Source organism: Oryzias latipes, chromosome 4 (assembly GCF_053564925.1).
Source record: "Oryzias latipes strain Hd-rR chromosome 4, Olatipes_Hd-rR_3.1".
Taxonomy (NCBI): Eukaryota; Metazoa; Chordata; class Actinopteri; order Beloniformes; family Adrianichthyidae; genus Oryzias; species Oryzias latipes.
The window spans coordinates 14,945,445-14,964,123 of record NC_136240.1 but is presented as its reverse complement, the minus strand read 5'-3'; the positions used below and the strand labels follow the sequence as shown (position 1 = coordinate 14,964,123).

At 39.3% G+C, this 18,679-nt stretch overlaps 2 protein-coding genes across 5 annotated transcripts; both read left to right on the top strand.

The window, feature by feature from the left end:
- The first annotated feature begins 319 nt into the window (after positions 1–319).
- rubcn (rubicon autophagy regulator) lies at positions 320–17,809 on the top strand. 4 transcript variants are annotated; one of them, XM_020702348.3, is made up of 22 exons: positions 320–581; positions 1,797–1,950; positions 2,912–2,995; positions 3,398–3,557; positions 3,660–3,766; positions 3,895–4,120; positions 4,649–5,068; positions 5,456–5,503; positions 6,105–6,200; positions 7,059–7,174; positions 7,258–7,456; positions 7,553–7,660; positions 8,276–8,350; positions 9,641–9,701; positions 10,128–10,260; positions 10,336–10,481; positions 11,883–11,947; positions 12,095–12,333; positions 13,124–13,185; positions 13,273–13,426; positions 13,548–13,641; positions 15,912–17,809. In XM_020702348.3, the coding sequence occupies exons 1-22, from the start codon at positions 544–546 to the stop codon at positions 16,046–16,048; spliced, it is 2,922 nt and encodes a 973-aa protein (XP_020558007.1). In that variant the 5' UTR covers positions 320–543; the 3' UTR covers positions 16,049–17,809. The 4 variants fall into 4 exon arrangements, with proteins under 4 accessions (XP_020558007.1, XP_011472281.1, XP_020558008.1 ...); XM_011473979.4 differs by lacking the exon at positions 5,456–5,503; XM_020702349.3 differs by lacking the exon at positions 8,276–8,350.
- On the top strand, positions 13,689–15,069 carry LOC144992032 (uncharacterized). The gene is made up of 2 exons (XM_078946560.1): positions 13,689–14,665; positions 14,868–15,069. Exons 1-2 carry the CDS (start codon positions 13,842–13,844, stop codon positions 14,890–14,892), a joined length of 849 nt encoding a protein of 282 aa, XP_078802686.1. The 5' UTR covers positions 13,689–13,841; the 3' UTR covers positions 14,893–15,069.
- Positions 17,810–18,679: the final 870 nt, after the last annotated feature.

The following is an 18,679-nucleotide window of genomic DNA, read 5'->3' as shown; positions in this document are numbered from 1 at the left end:
CTGAATTTTGTTGCTCAAAAGCGTACTTTAAAAAGCTTTAAGTTAAAGCCAAAAATATCAGCAATAACAATTACGGTAGTCATTTTGACGTTTTACCTAATTCTACCAACAGATGGCGCTATTAGCAAACAGTCTACTTAAGGGTACCCAGAAGGCTTAATTTCAGTCTAACAATGTTTACAGCATTAATTTATAACAGTGAAGTTTGTTTTACCTTTAGAAATAGTCATTTTTAAGATAATATTTTCTCCTCCTTGTTTACTTAGTCATCCTTAAAGAGTAGAGTTTATTCGTACAAGTTGCGTTCAACTTGACGGAGTGGCGCTTTAACCCCGCCCACTATGGTTCAGGCGGGCGGGCCTGAAGTTGGGGCCTGCACTGTTTTGACCCTGGAGAAGGGAGGGCAGTCATGTCGAAAAGCTGGATTTCAGGGTGACTTTTGTTTACAAGCCCTGCCGTTCCATGTAAGCTCCGTTCTTCTTTATTGGTCAGGAGGTACCCCGTAAGCTGGCAGGTTTATGCGGTACTCGGATAACGAAAGACATGGAGGTTTTCGCAGAGGGAGAGACGGACGAGCGAAAGTAAGTAGGTTGGGCAGGGCTGCATGCATACCGGCTAGTCAAGTGTGGTCGAAACTACTACGGACTAAGGTCTTTCTTTTGGAAAAATGAAACTAAACATATATGTTTTTAATAAACCAATTAAAGCAAACGTATAAACACCCCAGTTAACACGCTTGCAAGTAGTGCATAATATGCTGACGCCAGTTAAGCTAGGCTAACGGCACAAGTTAGCTATTGATGTTTTCGAAATGTCAGCAGCCTTAGCATCGTCAAAAAATGATACGCATTTTATATTTTCTCGTTAGACTGAGCTTGTTTTTGCAGCCTGAACAGGTCATTTTTTGGTTAGTTTTTTTTTTACTAGGCACGCCACGTTTCGTGTTGTTTTGACTAGTACTCAACTCACTGCTATATTGTTTATAATTTTTAATACAGCAGGTAAAAGGAAGTAGACCCTGAGAGTGAAATGGTAAACAAACAACTTGAACTTCCTCTCTGACATTTTTAGGGTGAACACCAACCCCAGTGTCTTTCCTTATTATTAAACTAATATATCATGATCTGCAGAGAATGTTAGGAATGTTCTGGAAAGCAGTTGCATGATGGGTGTGATTTGTCTTGTTTTGTGCGAATCAGTTTGGATGTCCAAAGTGTATTAGTTAGTAGTAGTAATAAGAATAATAATAATAATAAGAATAATTTATTTCAACTAGCAGTTTGATTTTGAAGTACTGACTGTGAGCCAGCCATTTGTGTCTCTGGAAGGTAATTTCCTGGTACAGTTTATGACCCTTTTTCAATAGTGTTGCAGTTATGTATCCTAATGTCCCAATTGTTTTGTGTGTCTATGTGCAAATAAAAATAAGATCAGTGAGCATTTTTGGTGCCCAGAGCCCGTTAAAAATAGTAAATTAACTTGTTTTGTAAAATCAAAAAGGACAAAAAGAAAGTTTAGTGTAATAGATATTTTTCCAATAAAGCATTTTAATCTAACCGATTTAACTTTTGTTAGGCATTTGCCTTAAATGTTAACGTTTAAAGTTGGCCTCACTTTTAATCATTTATAAAACTGCTGATAAGGATAGATGCCTTGTTGAAAGGGTATGTGTTTTGGCTCTTGAGAGCAGTGATTACATGAGGGAAACAGATGTCATCAGTACTTCTTTACTTTAGTCACTGCTTAATATCCCTCTTATGTGGTCACCCTACTTTCCTTCCCTTGTGTGTTTCCAGGAAGGAACTGTGGAAGCTGCTGTCCAGCCTGAAGACCACGGTTGAAGGACTTGTTTCTACAAACAACCCAAACGTTTGGTCGCGCTATGGTGGCCTGCAGCGGCTGCACAAAGACATGAACAACATCCTCAGCCATGAACTGAAGAATGAACAGGTCAATCATCAGGCGTTTAACGATGTAGAGCAGTAAAGATCAATCTTAGTGCAAAACTCAAAGATTTCTTGGCATCAAAGTGTCATAGAATTGTTTTTCTCCCAACACAAGCATGTTTTCTCTTTTATTTTTCCCTGTCCTCTTTTCTTTTTACTTTGTATTACTTAATTTTAGTTTGAAGACTTTTTATTACTGTGGAATCTCAAGCTGAAGTGCTAGCAACGTTTTGATTTGATTTGATTTGATTTGAAATGGTTTATTTCAAGCAATCAAATAAGAATAGTACACAAAAACATTACAATCAGAAGTTATACATTCATATAATGACGTATCAAACCTAGGATAATTAGACATAAAATTAATTATTGCTTGAAAGGTAGTGGAAGGAAGCGAATTTATATAATCCCCCCCCTGTTCTTTTGTAACCATTTTATTACAATATTTATTATTATCCGGTTCATAACTTTATCAGAAAGAATTAAGAATCCTTAGGTATCAATAAAGCACATGACAAAGATGAATTACTTAAAATATTATGTAAAAAATAACTATTTTAGAAATCAACATGGCAAATGCTGATCAGTTATCTATATATATGCAGATTATGTTAATTATAAAGACCATGCATATGAATAAAAAAATAATACTATATCAGTAAAATAGACATAACACTGTTTCAAAAATCTTCATAGCAATAATTGATCAAGTATCAAAAGTTAAAAATATGTGCAAAATAATAATAGATTAGGAAAAATCCTGAATCCATGTTTGGAGCAAGTGAAGTAATATCATTAAAAATCAATCAATTTAATCATCATCGATAAATGATTATTCATTTTTTACATTTTGTATTATTATTGTTATTTTTTTATAATAAGGTAATGCTGAGAAATCAAATAAAATAACGTGTCACTCATTTATTATTAAATGAAAATGAATGAATGTTAAATATAATCTGCAGGTGTACTACAAGCGCAGAGACTACTGGCCGTTTGTGTGGTGTGTTCGCTACATCAGCCCCCATCTTGCCTCACATGTTGAACAGGTAGAGTCTGCTTTAAAGGATTTTCTGAATAGAAACTGGTCTGTGTGTCTCCTGATTTTGATGTTAAGAAGCTGCACCATATATTTACACTTTTTATTTCAATATTCCCACCTAGAATCCAGTGTTATGTTCATGAGATCAATACGTGCAAAGACATTCAGCAAAGACCCCTTTTCATTCAAGAACTTCCCAGAGCATTAAAGTATTCCATAGGTATTCCATTCAAGAGGTAGAGAGATGGCAGACACGGAAATACGTATTATTGTTTTGGCTGAAGCTTAAAGGCTGAAAAATTAAGACAAGAAAAAGCCTGGATACTGAGGTGTTTGTGGTTAAATGATTTGGTCTTTTTATTTCTTGTTGTAATGACTCTTTCTTGTTCAATATTTTGTCACTTCTCAGTTTAGTAATCTGGAACCAGTGCTCAGTAATGGGATGCAGAGTGCAGGTGAAAGCTACAAGGCGGAGCGTTGGCTCCTTCACAGCTTACAGGCTCACATGCTGTCGGCTCAGCTCAAACCTCTGCTCAGGCATCTCGGACACACTCGCAAATATTACAATGGTGAGTGTAGAAGTACGTGAACAAATGAACATCTGTTTCTTTCTGTTCCTCAATTAGTGTTCTCTTGCCCCCCCCCCCATCTTTTCTTTATATCTTTGTCAGATGATGCCTTTCTGCTGAGTGAGCCTCATGTGACTGCGATGTTTCAATGTCTGGAAGCAGTGGAGCAGAATAATCCCAAACTGCTGGCCCAAGTCGACACAGTTGGAGTAGGGTTTCTAAACTTTTTTATATAAAAGTCCTGTGTGTCAACGAAACAATGACACATTACATGTTAAGGGAAACTGGAGAGATCATTTGGATATTTTAGTCATCGATGTCTCCTTTTACTCTTTAGCTGTCCCCTCTGAAGAGCTCTCCGTGTCTGGGACTTTTAAAGAGCCAGAGCCTTTGTCTGCTGCCAGGGGCCGGTGGGACCTGGAGGAATGCTGACACGGCTCCTGGAGGAGAGACTCTAAACCGCAGACTCACCACCTCCAACTGCTCTCTGCGAGAAGCAGTATCCACTAACCATCAGTCTGCAAGCACTACTGGATCTAGATCCTATGACAGCGACAACACACGTGAGGAAAGCAGGAACAACACGTTTACAGTTTCTCATAACGCATAATGTTTTGCTTTCCAAATTAGACACTAAACACTGAGCTAGTCGTTCTTTGTCATCATTAGTTATTTTTCAAACATAAAGTTTTTTAACAAGCTATAAAGCAATAAGACGTGAGATAAAGAGTTTCAGGTTGTCAGAGTAAACTTGGGTGGTTAGTGTTGTTGCACACAAAAATGAAGGGAGGGGGTTGCGATGTGGTGCTGTGACCGCGCCAGTGAGTAAACAAATTGACCAAATCAGTCATGTCATGTCTGTTTGCTGACGAGTTGAGCTGCTAAAGAATGTGTTGATTCAGCCACAAAAGTCACAACGCTCTGAACTGTGGATGCTCATTATTTAGGATTAACCAATGACTAGTTTTCCTGAACTTTAGCTATCTATATTATATTCACCTTATTATTATTATTAGTAGTAGTATTTCAAATACATGTTCATTTTTCCAATAAAAAAATGACTATTCTCTTCTTGTCTTGATGTGTTGCAGACACTACCTCTCCCGACAGCAGCTTGGGAGTTCCCTGGGTGTTTGTGTCCAGACCAGAGGAGAGCGGCCGGCTCATGACACCCCCTCCCGGATCAGGGTCCATCCCTTGCACATTCCTAACAGAATCCCCCTCTCCCTCCTTGGCTCAGCCTGAAGACTCTTGTGACGGCGACTCTGATGACGGCCCGGAGTATCTGGCAATCGGCAACCTGGGCCATCGCAGTCGTAGAGATTCTCGAGGCTCGTCTCACAGTAGTGAGCAGGATGAAACCAAGGATCAGTATCTGCAGAAAAGCTCCGTGGCCCCGGCTGCACCGAGGCGTTCGTCTTTTTCAGAGGGCCAGAGGGGGCCGGGTAAAACCTCACGAGGTCACACTCGCTCTTTTTCTGACACAGGAATCAACCAGAAACTCAGAAATGGTATGTAAGAGTAAGATTTTTGTCTTGACATTTACCAGTTAAAAGAAAAAGTCCAATCCCCATAATAATGACAAAGACCTTGAATTTGTATTCATAAGTTTAAAGCTTTGTTATGTGTGAAACAGAATTTTAATAGATATTTGTATTCCATTGTTTTTATATATTCTAAATGAGGTCCAAAGCATGACTGGCATTGAGGTCTGGCTGTGTTTTCACAACATGGTTTATGGTGTTTGTACTAATTTGGCTTTAGGTTTCCTGTTTGATAGGTTTAAAAATGGTCAAATGAAGAAACTCAACTTTTGCTCAATAATGTTTCCCTGCTTGGCTTAAACTGTTGTCTTCCTGTTCTATCTCCATTCTCTCCTCTTTACGGTTTATGCAAAGGAGGGGGCCAGAGAAAAATCACCATAATAATAGAGGATCCTGTAGCAGGTTGGCAGTGCAGTCTCACTGTACTCCATCACTTGACCCCCCCTCACTGTCCCACTTTCATTTGTCTCTGCATGATTAGGAATTTTATCCCTTTTATCCCTCTCATTTCCAGCCTTGTCTTCAGCTCATTGTTTGTAACTTTTTACACAAAAGGTTTTGTTTGGATTGTGTTTTTTTTTTGGATCACATTAGGCATGTAGAATCTCATTCATTGCTGTTTTCGATCTTATACACACACAAAGTATTTTCGTGGAAATAGTCCTTGAGCCTTCAATTCAGTTTAGATTTTAGTGTCTTTGAACCCTGCGAATATGTGGGGAATACTGTATTTATTATGAACTATAATCTTGTTAAAGAGATTTATTTATTAGAGTTTTAAACTTCTAAAAATCTAGACTCTTGTGCTGATTTGCTGATGAGCACTGATCAGACCTCTGTGGTTATATTTATTATCTTAGTAATTTCAATTAGAAAGTTCTTGTAGGTTTCGACATGAAAGCTAAGCACATGCTTTACTGGCTCTGAAAAGCAAACTCATCCAAAAAAAGTGTTTATTGCTTTTTCATTCTTTAAGATGCTTTTTTGTGTCCTTGCTTGTCAGAATCAGCAGGTGAAGGCTCTTGTGGGAAGGACTATAGTCCCTTTTCTTCTCAGCCCAGTGATTCTAGCATCAACAATTCAGTGTGCACGGACTCTCGTAAGTTTGCAATCTGTACATAGGATCCCACTCAGACTTTTTATTAATTTTCTTTATTTAGCTTAGTTTTTATTTTTAGAAACCTTAAAGTAAATATGTGAAAAAACCTGATGGAACACTTTAATGCTCTGGGAAGTTCTTGAATGAAAAGGGGTCTTTGCTGAATGTCTTTGCACGGATTGATCTCATGAACATAACCCTGGATTCTAGGTGGGAATATTGAAATAAAATGTGTAAATATATGGTTTTTAAATGTGCATAATTTGACATTTTGAAAACTTCAATTTTCAAAATTTAAATTTATTAATTTATTTCAAGCATAAAATATAATTCAAACTGCAATAAAAAGTACAAAACACAGACGAATCAAATCCATTTCAGATAACAAGCAGTGCATTGATTAGAATAGCATGTTAAAAGATGAATCCATGATCTTGACAGTTTAATTGCTCATAATCATAGTTTTCTGCGGTAATGCACACAGTACACAGTACATTAGATACATTAAATATAATGATTATTAATTAAAATCAAGCAGAGTTTGATTTGTTACTTTTTAGGGAGTAGGAAGAAGCAAATCTATATTAATTCAACCCTATTTCTTCTATATATATACATCTTTTTTTTGCAAAGTTGCCACAATCTGATTCTAATCAGATCCATTGCAGAGAATTTATCAAGTAACAAGATTTTGATTTGAGTTAATCTCTGTAAATAATTTTCTTCAGCATGAAAAAAATCAAATCTATTTGTCAAATATCTATCTATCTATCTATAAAGAGGTTTGGTTTATGTAGCTTTTTGTGAAATATTTAGTTTTCTTTTGCGTTAAAGTTGTGTGTGTTTTGGTGGCTTTAGATGGATCCCAGCACAGCAGTCTTCAAGATGGGTTGTTTAGGAAACCCTCAAAGGGACAAAGCCTGATCAGCTACCTGTCAGAGCAGGACTTTGGCAGCTGTGCTGATCTGGAAAAGGTGGACACTTGATTAAAAAAAAAACATTTTTATGGAGATGTTATGAATATTCCCTGACTTCTCATCATGTCTGTGTTCTGCAGGAGAACGCTCATTTCAGCATTTCGGAGTCCCTCATTGCAGCCATTGAACTGATGAAGTGCAACTTGCTGCGTCAGGAGGAAGAGTGCGAAGAGGAGGGAGACAGCGACTCTGAGATTCAGCAGCTCAAGCAGAAGATCCGCCTGCGAAGGCAGCAGATCCGACGCAGCCGCGTGCCGTTTTGCATGAGTTCACAGCATCGTAAGCCATTAGCGCTATGTAACCGTTTATGAATTTATAAAAAGAAGAACAAATGATATGTTCTTAACATTTTGTATTTTATGATTTCATGTTCAGATTTCCACTCCACGGACAGCGGGGGCTCCAGGAGGAGCTCTCAGGACTCCTATCAGGGCCTGTCTGACTCTGGCTCGGCTGAGGAGGTGGAGGAGTGTGAGCTTCAAGGTATCGGGAAGCTTAGGAACAGTAAAGAAAAAAAATACACAATTGCATTATCTTTATTAAAACTTTGGTTACTGTCATGCCACAAGAACAAGCTGATTATTGAACATTATTGAATGATTTGTAGTGATCACAAATGTAAAGAGTTCTTCTGTTTCCTTCAGTCAATAGGAACTTTATTTGTGTGACTGAATTTTCTTACTTCAATCATATTAATACAACTCATAATCTCATCAGCTGCTCAGTAATCATCTCATCTTTCATAAATTACAGCGACTTGAGTTAATTGATGTAGAAAAGGGTGTAAATATGCAGTTGGGATGGAAAGCAAGCAGGATTTATAATCATTTACATAGTAAAGTGTTTTGTTGGTCTAAAATTGCCCCTCCTATGAGCTGTTATTTTCGTGCATTGTACAGAAAGATGCATTACTGCGATGCATTGGTTGCAGTTTTCTGTGTGCTTTTACTTCATAAGTTGAAGCAGATTTTTGCCAGTCCGACGTGTTAATCTTCTCTTTTTATTTTTAAATGTTTGTTTGATGCGGACGGAGCTCAGCACTGAATTGTGGGTGCTTGCGGTGATGGTTGTGCTCAGTACTCAGTTTCTGTCCCTCAGATGGCTGTGAGGGTCAGTCCCTGCTGGCGGTGTCACAGAGCGGCCTCTCCCTGTCACTCGCCTCCCTCTTCTCAGGTATCAGCAGGCGGGAATCGACCTGCGCGGCGCTCCTTTGAGAGGAAGCTGGTGGCACAGTGCCAAACTGAAAACAGAAACTTTTATTCTGTGGATCTATAAAAAAACTGAAACTTAAAATGAACCATGGTTGTGTTCACTCTGTTTTCCCAAAAACCAAGTGCTTGAAACCACTTGAATCTCTTGGGTTTCCATTGAATGAGAGCAGTCTCAATACACTCAATCAAATGTGTCTCATTCCTTTTTTATTTGCTTGCAAATCCTTTTCAGTTTCCAGACAAACCAGCTGCCTCCTCAAGCGAGTTGAAGTGTGCGCTTGGCTGTTTGTGATGCTGCTTGTCGCTCGGACGCTTCAGGGTTTTGGTGGTGCAGGAAGGTGTTTGTTGGAGAGAAGTTAGTCGGTGCTTTGCTGTCAAAGCTCTAACATCATCAATTCTTTGCATCTATCCATATCAATCACATTTTTTATGTTTGACAGTTGAGTGTGATTGCAGTCATTGCTTTTTTTTATCTGTTTAAACACTAAAGTTTGTTGTTTTGGCTGGCAAAACAAGAACTGAAATGATCAAAATTTATACTTTTTGCCATTATTAATCAAGTTTTTTTTAATGTTGTTGAATAGTTTGCAATTTAATTACACAATTATCTAATTTGCTTGTATTAACTTTCAGTTAAAAGACATTTTTAGCAGCTCACCTTGAAAAAAAAATCCTCATTTTGATGTTTCAAGTGTGTATTGTCTCTATCAGCATTTCTAGGCAACAATATGTAGCTAAACCCTTAAAGTTAACCAATTGTCACACAGTAATCAGATTACTGCTGCAGCTATTAGCAGCTCCGTAGAGCTTCTGCTGAGCTGCAGGTTCAGGTAAACAAACTGGTGTGATAATTGTCAATTTGAAGGAATCCCTGCAGGCACTCCTCCTGTTCTGCCAAATCTGCAACATTTTTGCCCCTGTTCACACGCTCCTATTGTTTTAGAGACTAATATGTTGTAGACATGCCACTGAATTTCTCCAGTTCTCACTGCATGCTGCCCAAATGTTCTTGAATTAAAGCTTTGTTTTGCTGTCTTTTTACACATATTGGGAAAAGAAAGTTTCTCAAGTTTACTACTTTAAAGCGATTATTAACCTGAAATGTGGTTGGAAATGTAAAAACCGGGATCACCGTTTTCCTAGCTTGCTCTTTTAAAAGTGTGTCTTTACTTTAATTTATAGCAGATATACTTGAGCTGAGAATCAAAAACCTTATTCTTACAAGTGTAAACCTTTGCTGTTTGTTTCTTAGATGCTGACATCAAGCGCACTGTCAGCTCCAGTGGAAGATCTTTTCTCAGCTCAGAGTCCATGTAAGTAATGTGGATATATATATTTAACCTTTGAAAGTTCAATTTAATAAATATCTGAATTTAAAACAAAAAATGTGTAAAAAATTCAGATCTATCTGAAGAGTTTGTAATGACAGAATAAACACTGAACAAATCAGGAAGAAAACTCTTTATTTCATGCATTCAAAAACTAGGAGCTTTTTTTGCCTAAAAAGGTGCAACAAGTTGCTTAAAAGAAAAATCAACCCATGGAAGTAATGAATTGATATATTTTTTTGAGTTTGATTTTATTTTTTTATACAGCTTTATGTATTATTCACACTTAAGTTATTTGTTTGATTAACAGAAACTGAAGGGATCTTATTTTAGTAACTAAAACAATCCTCTTTTTTCAAGTTTTGCTTGAACGCAATTGTCCTCATTTGTGTGACTTTTTTTCCTTTTTAGCTCTCCTTCATACCTCCAATCGAACTCTGCTGAGTCGGTGGCCATGGGTTTACTCAGGCAGTTTGAGGGCATGCAGCTTCCTGCAGCCTCAGAGCTCGACTGGCTGGTTCCAGAGCACGATGCTCCTCAGAAGGTCCAACCTCACAGAGGATCTGAGCAGTTTGAGTTTCCCTACCACATGTTAACTCGGGGGCTTTCTGTCTCTCAGTTGCTGCCCATTCCCAACTCTCTGCCGATCTCTCCTGATGACGGTGAACACGCAGACATCTACAAGCTGAGGATTCGCGTCCGGGGCAACCTTGAATGGGCGCCGCCTCGACCTCAGATCATCTTTAACATTCATCCTCCCCCAAAGTAAGTTCATGCTGGGTCTTCTGCTAATAATACTGTTCTGTCTTTCTTTTTAAAACAGCTTTTTAAAAGCTATTAACATTTTTTTCCAGTGAAAGTATTTAAAAAAAAAAACTGCATGTCACAACTGGAGGGGAGAAGCAAAGGGAACAAAGAGGAAATTTGGTAGCAAAACTGATGACAAGACTTTCTTTATGCTTGAAATAGACATTTAGAAATAACTTCAAGGAAAGGGATTTCTAAAAAAAAGTCTTCATATAGAGGAACACTGATTCATACTATGAGTTTTTGACATGAACCAACAGTTTAACACTGAACCTATACAGTATTATTCAATCTTAAATGTTAGATATTTTTCCAAATTAGGCTGTATTTACAATTAACCTAAAATCTTGTTTACCTAAAACTTAAATATGAACTCTAGACTAAATGTTTGCACTGGCGCCTAACTTTTTTTCTTCTCGATCACATTGCAGTTTTACACGATCACTTTCCTTTTTATTTGCTGTCAGTATCGGCATTCAGATTTATAAATGATGAGCTTACAAACTGGTACACAAAAAGTCATTTATCTGAAATAAAGTTCTACAATAATGATAAATTACCTGAAAGAGTTGGTGTTTAAAAACCCACTCCAATGAGAGTCACGCTTTGGTGCTTTTAACATGTTCTTGTGTCATTTTTCTCATGATGGATGACACATATAAAAGAATTTAAGATTAAAACTGCATTTCAGAGTATTTCTCTATACAAATCGGAGCAAAAAACAACAACACGCTGTTTGAAAAAACTTAAACTTGTGACCCAACAAGAGATATGGGTAAACCCCCCCTGCTCTCCCTCATTCTGATGCATCCACCTGCGGAACAAATAGATCCGTGTACGTCTTTGTTTTTTTTCGTCTGAGCTCACATCTGTCTCCAACATTGCTCGCCATTTTTGTTGCACCTCTAATGTTCGGTTGGGGTTGAGAAGGGCTGTAACTGTATGTTAAAATGATGGACAAATGTCATCATATAATCAGCGATTTCCCATAATACCTTATTTGTTTTCTGAAAAATTTCATTTTGTTATTTTGTCATTTTGTTTGTTTTCTTTTTTTTTGTAGTTTTAAGAATTTAGATATGATTTCTAAAATGTAATATTGCCTTTTTATGATTTGTTTTCCTTTTTAATTGTTGTGACCTTTATGATGATCTTTAAGCTGCTGTTCTCTGCATCAGAATCCGCTTGAATTGCGTTAAATGCGTTAAATGTTAAAAGGTTACGGTAGACAAAAGAACGTAAAAATCGGAGCCAGTCACATGTGCGACCAAATTGGTGGCGCTCTGGAGCCCTGTGAATGCACTTATTTTGTACTGAGTGATAAATGTCTGCTTGTTTTTCTTTTCTTTTTGTTTTTAGAAGGAAGATAATTGTGGCTAAGCAGAACTACCGCTGTGCCGGCTGTGGGACCCGCATTGACCCAGGTATGATCAGTAGCCAAGGAAATGCTCAAGAAGGGCTTAAAACTTTCAAATAGCAGCCTCTTGTTTTTATGAGAGAATTGTATGCATATAGGCTTTGTTTTCTTAAACACTGCTTCCTCGTGTTTCTGCGTCTCGTCCCCGTCTTAGATTACATCAAGCGGCTGCGATACTGCGAGTACCTGGGCCGCTACTTCTGCCAGTGCTGCCATGAAAACGCTCAGGCCGTGGTTCCCGGTCGAGTGTTGAGAAAGTGGGATTTCAGCAAGTACTACGTCAGCAACTTTGCCCGCGACCTTCTGAGCAAGATAGCTGGAGATCCGCTCTTCAATCCCAACGACATCAACAGTGGCTTGTACAAGAAGATCAAAGCTCTGGAGTCTGTTCGAGTGAGTTCACAAGCAGAATTCAAACAGTTGAAATGTCAACAGATATCAAACAAATGCCTGATTACTTTTTACAACAAACACACAAAGCTGTAAAATCAGCTGCTCTGACTGGAAGCATAAATTTGAGGACACGTTCATGTGTATTTAGTCATCAAAGGGGATGTAAACAAAGAAACTGCTGTCTCTTCCTGTTTTTGTCACATAACCAATATGATCTCATGATTTTATATTCAAGACAGCTGAACAACTGCTGGCTGAGTATAAACTTCCTCCATTTTCCCACCAACTTCATGTAAAAAAAAAAAAGAATCATGTTTTTATTTCAATCAGTAGTCTTACTGTGCTTTACTGCAGTGGTCCTCAACCCCAAGCCGTAGAGAAAAAAAACAATACAGACATTTTTTATTTTATTTATAAGCTGATTCTGAAGGAAGATTTATTTAGAAAACTTCTGGACCCCCTCCCACACACACCCCCACCACCACATTGTGACTTCTGTCAAGTCGCCCGGTCATGTGTTGAAGATCCATCCACTACTTTATTAAAGCAGCGATGGCTAAATGGAAATCCCCAAGCCACCAAAGTTATCAAAAAAGGATCGTATTTGGAAAGTTTATTTGGAAACAAAAGAGCCAGTGAGGAAACAGAAAAAAAACTTCAACTTTAAAGACCAAAGAAATCTGCAATTAACAGACAAAAACCAGGAGTCTTTACTCCTATTAAAGATTTACACACTATAAAGACAAACACTTAAAAACTGTTGTTTTTTTTCTTCAATTTTCTCCTTCAGGTTCTTAGGGTGCAGCTGTTCCACATGAAAAATCTCCTCAAGACGTGTCGCTTCGCTAAAGAGTACGATATTTTTTAAATCTCCAAATTTTTTAACAGATTTCTTTGTCGATGACAAACATTGCTATCACTTCTATGGTGACCCTTCAGGGTTCTGGACCAGTTTGACAGCCTGCCTGGTCACCTGACGGAGGACCTTCACCTTTACTCGCTCAACGACCTCACCGCCGTGCGTAACGGAGAGCTGGCCCCCCGAATGAAAGAGCTGCTGAAGCTAGGCACCATGCATGTAGCTGGCTGTATGGTGAGGAAACGTCTGCATTAAAATGAACATTTCTGACCACACAGAGTGTATTCTTCAGCAGTGAGTTCAGTGCTGGTTGTTGAATTCAGCATTTCTTTCAATCCTTTTCTGTTTTCTGCAGCTGTGCCAGGCGAAGGGTTTTGTGTGTGAGTTCTGTGGCAACGACAAAGACATCATCTTTCCCTTCCAGCTGAGCAAGTGCCAGCGCTGTGAAGGTGAGCCCTGTCCCAGAGCGCCCCCTTCCCACAATTTCTTTCCGCACTCCTGGAAAAACTGGAAGATCCCCAAGCCTCGTAGACTGGCACGGGCTCTCTCCAGAGACAAGAGGGAGGGCGAAGGTGGGGAGGAAGATGTACAGCCTGGAGGAGAGGTGGAGGTGATCGGTGGAGAGCAAGAGAAAGTAGAAGCCGAGTTAATGGAGTCGTCTGAAGGGAGACGGGACAGTGAGCGGGCATTTCAAGATTTAGCTTCTGGAAAACTGGCTAAAACCTTTTCCAGGATTAAAGGCAATGAGAAGGAGCAGGAGAGGACAGGAAGTACAGACTTGGAAAGGGAAGAAGAGCTGAAGATGTGCAGCAGTAAGACCAAAAAAGATCCTCAACATCTGAGTGCTGACAGTAATGACAGTGATAGAAGTATCAAAAGTGGGGATGAACGACCAAGGAGGGAAAAGGTCAGTTTACTCAAAGTGTTACAAATGGGCAGATTGAAGAAAAGCCGCTCCAAGGACAGAGGAGACAGCGAGACGCACAGCAGCTGGGAAAGTTTAAATGAAAGAGGAGTCCAGAGTCTGTCCCGAAGTGAGGCCGAGGCTGAACGGGGAACAAACCTGAGCGAGGACGAGGGAGGGCAAACCGAGAACCAAGGCGGAGCAAAAGAGGAACCAAAGCTTCAGACAGAGGCTGAAGCTGCTGCCATAACAACCGAGAAAGTCTCTGGGAAACTGCAGCTCCCCCATCCGTTTGCATCCATTTTTTCCAAAGAGAAGGACAAAGGAAACGGGGATAGGTGCAGGAGTGACAGTGATGGCAAAGGAGAAGGTAACACCGAGTCGGAAGGCCACGACAACCCAGTGGTTACGACACAGAGCAGCTGGAGAAGTAGTAAAACTCGCAAAGCAAGGCGAATAACCAGAAGCAGGAAGATGAAAGCGAGAGGCAGGGACAACACAGAGACTAGTGAAGAGGATTCAGATCATCAAGACTGTGTGGAAGGAACCCAAGGAAAATCTACAAACAAGTAACAATCCATTGATTTAGAGTTTTCTTTACATTTTTTTTATTCAATGTGAATTGGACCGTGTCACTTTACCAAATAATTTCTATCTTATACTATTTTTTAAAACATTTGACTACCTGTGAACCACTGACATATTTCCATCTAATGTTTCTTGCTTTTTTTTTTTTTGAAAAAAATCTGATGAATTTAACATTTTCCTTAGAGATGTTTGGCTGCTGGTCTGCTAAACTCCAAAAGGGAAGGAAAGTTTCCATTATATGTATTCGCTGTGACGACTCCTGAAGGGAGCACCTGGATCAGGAAAGAAGCCTCCACGTAGTTTCATGCTGCCTTTGCACGTTGGTGTTTGACACTGGGGAGCAGTGCGGTGGGCTGGTTTTAGAGGCTTGTCAAACATTTCTTGGAACAGAAAAGGGTCTCCTCTGTTGGTCAGCCTGGACTCTTCAGAGCTTTCTTGTTGCTGGTGAACGGGCAGATCTTTTCACTGTGGCTGTGGTGTTGGGTTTCCCTCTTATACGGACCGTGTTTCTGGCATGGCTGCTGCTTATGAGTAGAAAGTTAAAAAAGTTGGAACATTTCCGTTTGCTCAGGGTGTTGTTTTGCGTGTCTGAGCCTGGAGAGGCTTTCACGGTCCACAAATGATTTTCCTTTTTGTATGAATTTAAATAGGTGTGGAGCTCATGTTGAACTGTGTGTTCGTGTCATGGTTTCATCTTTCAAGCTCATCAGTCGTATCATGTTGTATGCATTGAAGAAGGAAGAATGTTTTGTGTGTCGTTTTAACTGACGGTGTCCTACTTTCCATCTCCATGTGATCATGAAATAAACGTCTCTTTTAAAGTTACTCTGCCTGTCTGTTCATCAACCCACACTCCTGTTTTGTTCACCCGATACTGGTTGGGCTGCAGAGCTGTGAAACTGCGGGTGTGTTAAGGACGGGGCGGGTTTAGGCAGGTCCCCTTTGTCTCCCATGAGTTGCTTCTGACCTGCTCCCTTCCAACTGCCTCCCTGCTTCCCTTCCTCTGGGCTTTATATATGTCCACCAGCTCCCACGCCCTCTCTCAGGTGTTTTTCTGATTGGCTGTCAGAGTTTGCATCACGCTTCATTGCAAACGGGTTCAACGGGTTGATTTCTGCAAAACTGACTCATAGGCAGGAGCTGTGTCTGTCTGACGAATTTTCCTCATAAATTAGTTAAAAAAAGAAAAAAAAACTCATTTTTGACCTCTTTTTCCCTCCCCCCCAGAATGCCGGGCGTGCTACCATCGAAGCTGCTTCCAGGCTGGAAAAGATTGTCCTCGATGTCGGCGGCTGGCAGAGCGCAGACAGAGAATGGCACGGAAGAACATGGAGGAACAGGAAGATGAGGGAGGCGGGACTTAATGCTGGTTATTTGGTAATCAAGATGAGCACGACTGCGATGGTAGTCCAAAATCATCTGTCACGTTGGTGATGGTGCACAGTGATAATAATTAAGCTCTTAGTGATCTGACTGTTCAGATATACGTCAAGGGGAACATAAATTCCGTTTTTCTCCATTATTTACTGTAAGACTCCTTAAAAAATGCACCTTATTTTGTGAGTTTGGACGTGGATTTAGACCGCAGCTTCTTAAAAAAATAATCCGTTTTTTTTAATGAAACGTTCGTTCACCAACACATTACTACTGAGTCTCTCCTTCAAAAAGTAAAAAAAAAAACTAATGCATTTCAGCAAGTGTGTGTCCTCAAAGGAACCACATTTTTAATGATGTAAATATGCCGTTGTAAGATGAAAATGAAGTTTTTGAATGTTGATACCTGCTGCCTCTGATGTGCTCAGGCTGCTAGATTCAGGTCTGATGCTTCTTCCCTCCAACTGCTGGCAGCTGCTTGGACCGCTTAGCTTAGCGATTAACAGATGATGCACCTGCAGTTGCTTTTTGTCAGTTCAATGGCTGAATTTATCTTTGTTTTACATTTGATTATTCTGTAACACCAATTGCTTTTTTTTTTTTTTAATCTTTTTTGTTTTTGTGTTATTCTTTTGTGCCTTGGAGACTAAATGAGCCGGCGGAGGCTGTGGCGTCTCAGGAAGGATGATGCAGAGATCTATAAAATCTGTAGACTCTCAAACATTCGTGCTGCTCTGGTGGTGGGATTACTAAACTGGACCATCGAGTCGACCTGCTGTTGATGCACAAACGCTTTCAAACCAGCCTAATCAGCACTTAACTGTTTTGTAACTTGCAAGCTTGTGGACTAACAGGGTGTCCGGTTAATTGCACTGATCACGCGTGTGTTTTTGTTTTCGTTGAAGTGATCATTTTTTTAAATGTTCGTTTTAAGAACATTAAAAAGAATCCTTTTTCATGATGATACTCTTGTGTAAACCACACTTATGAGCGCTTCACTTCTAATTTAATTTTAGACTTTGATGGCTTTAATCTTTATACATTTCTTTTCTTCCGCTCGTTGGTGTAGTCTCTGCCTTTTTTGGTGGATGTATTAAAATCCTTCTTTTTGATATTTCCCCCTGTTTTTGAGACACATTTGGGGGGTTAAGTGCCTCGGTGTTGTAGCAAGTGCACAAGAAAAGAAAATCACAGAAATGGTGAAAAAAGTTTGTTTTCTTCCACACTTGGCTAACAAAGCTCTCAGGTTTATTTGATCAGAATAGTTTTCCAGCAGTTGTTGTTCATCTGTTAGAAATGTATTTTGCACTTTCTTGAGGCTGATTTTAGAGCTTTGAGTCCAATTTCTAATCAGTGTTTGTTGAACCTGAAAAGTTTTGTTAACCTGAGCTAGTATTTAAGAAGTATCATTCCAATCATTTGATTAATGCATCTGTAAATTAATAGGCTTTATAATGTGTGTTTTTAGAAATCCCCATCAAATGTTTCTTAATATTTCCATGGATATATATTTTTCTCTCATAAAGAGTTCAACCTTCAGCTTCCAGGTGAGGCCGGTCGCTCGTCTCTAATAAAACCTCTTCAGCTCGCCTATTTGTGGATTGCCTTTAATATGAAGGAGTGACGAGTTTGGAAATGCACTACCTATTTAAATGGATGTTGATAAAAATGTCTTACTATGTTTGTTCATCCTGAATGACTTTGAATTTGTAATTTTGTTAACAATAAATGACTGGCAAGACTGTTCAAAATGTCTACGTTTGTGGTTGGAGGAAACAAAAAGTTTGTCAGTGCCGTTCACTTCATTTATGCGGGAAAACCTTATGAAATGGCGTCTTATTTTGATTGAATTATAAAATGTAGTCAAAGTGAAACTGAAATGTGTACAATGAACTGACTAAAATATATAGAGTTGATCTTTAGCATCAATTCCTTTTCCTTCTCTTCAAATCATTGAAGCCTGAAAACATGATGTGTGTCTGAGTTTGATGGACGGAAGGGAACCACAAGCTGTTTCAGGGAACCAAGAGCTTCGTAGAAACTTCTAGAAATACACTTGAATAAGAAAGTGGATTGGTTCAAGTTTTCTTCCTTAGATGGAAGGAAAATAAATGACTAGATTAAGGAAAGCAATCAAAAAACAAAACCATTTAGTCCACTAATTTTCACATCTACACTCGCCAGCCATGTTATTAGGTCCACCTTGTCAGTACCTGGTTGGACCCCCTTTTGCCGTCTGAACTGCCTTAATCCTCGGTGGCATCGATTCAACAAGGTCCTGGAAACATTTTGGTCCATTATGACGTGATAGCATCACACAGTTGCTGCTGATTTGTCGGCTGCACATCCATAATCCCAGTATCCCGTTTCACCACATCCCAAACATCCTCTATTGGGTTTAGACTGTGGAGGCCATTTGAGGACAGCAAACACATTGTCCTGTTCAAGAACCCAGTCTGAGATGATTCCAGCTTTATGAGATGGATGCCTTATCCTGCTGGAAGTAGCCATCGGAAGATGGTTCACTGTGGTCATAAATGGATGGACATGGTCAGCAGCTATACTCAGGAAGGCTGTAATGTTGTAACCATGCTCAATACTACTAAGGGGTCCAAAGTGTG

Excerpts from the sequence above, each read along its gene's own strand:
- rubcn (XM_020702348.3), top strand. The coding sequence starts at position 544 with ATGGAGGTTTTCGCAGAGGGAGAGACGGACGAGCGAAA. Across the intron at positions 3,558-3,659 it reads CACTCGCAAATATTACAATG|ATGATGCCTTTCTGCTGAGT; the intron begins GTGAGTGTAGAA and ends TATCTTTGTCAG. Across the intron at positions 10,482-11,882 it reads AACATTCATCCTCCCCCAAA|AAGGAAGATAATTGTGGCTA; the intron begins GTAAGTTCATGC and ends TTTTGTTTTTAG.
- LOC144992032 (XM_078946560.1), top strand. The coding sequence starts at position 13,842 with ATGGAGTCGTCTGAAGGGAGACGGGACAGTGAGCGGGCATTTCAAGAT. Across the intron at positions 14,666-14,867 it reads CAAGGAAAATCTACAAACAA|AGATGTTTGGCTGCTGGTCT; the intron begins GTAACAATCCAT and ends CATTTTCCTTAG.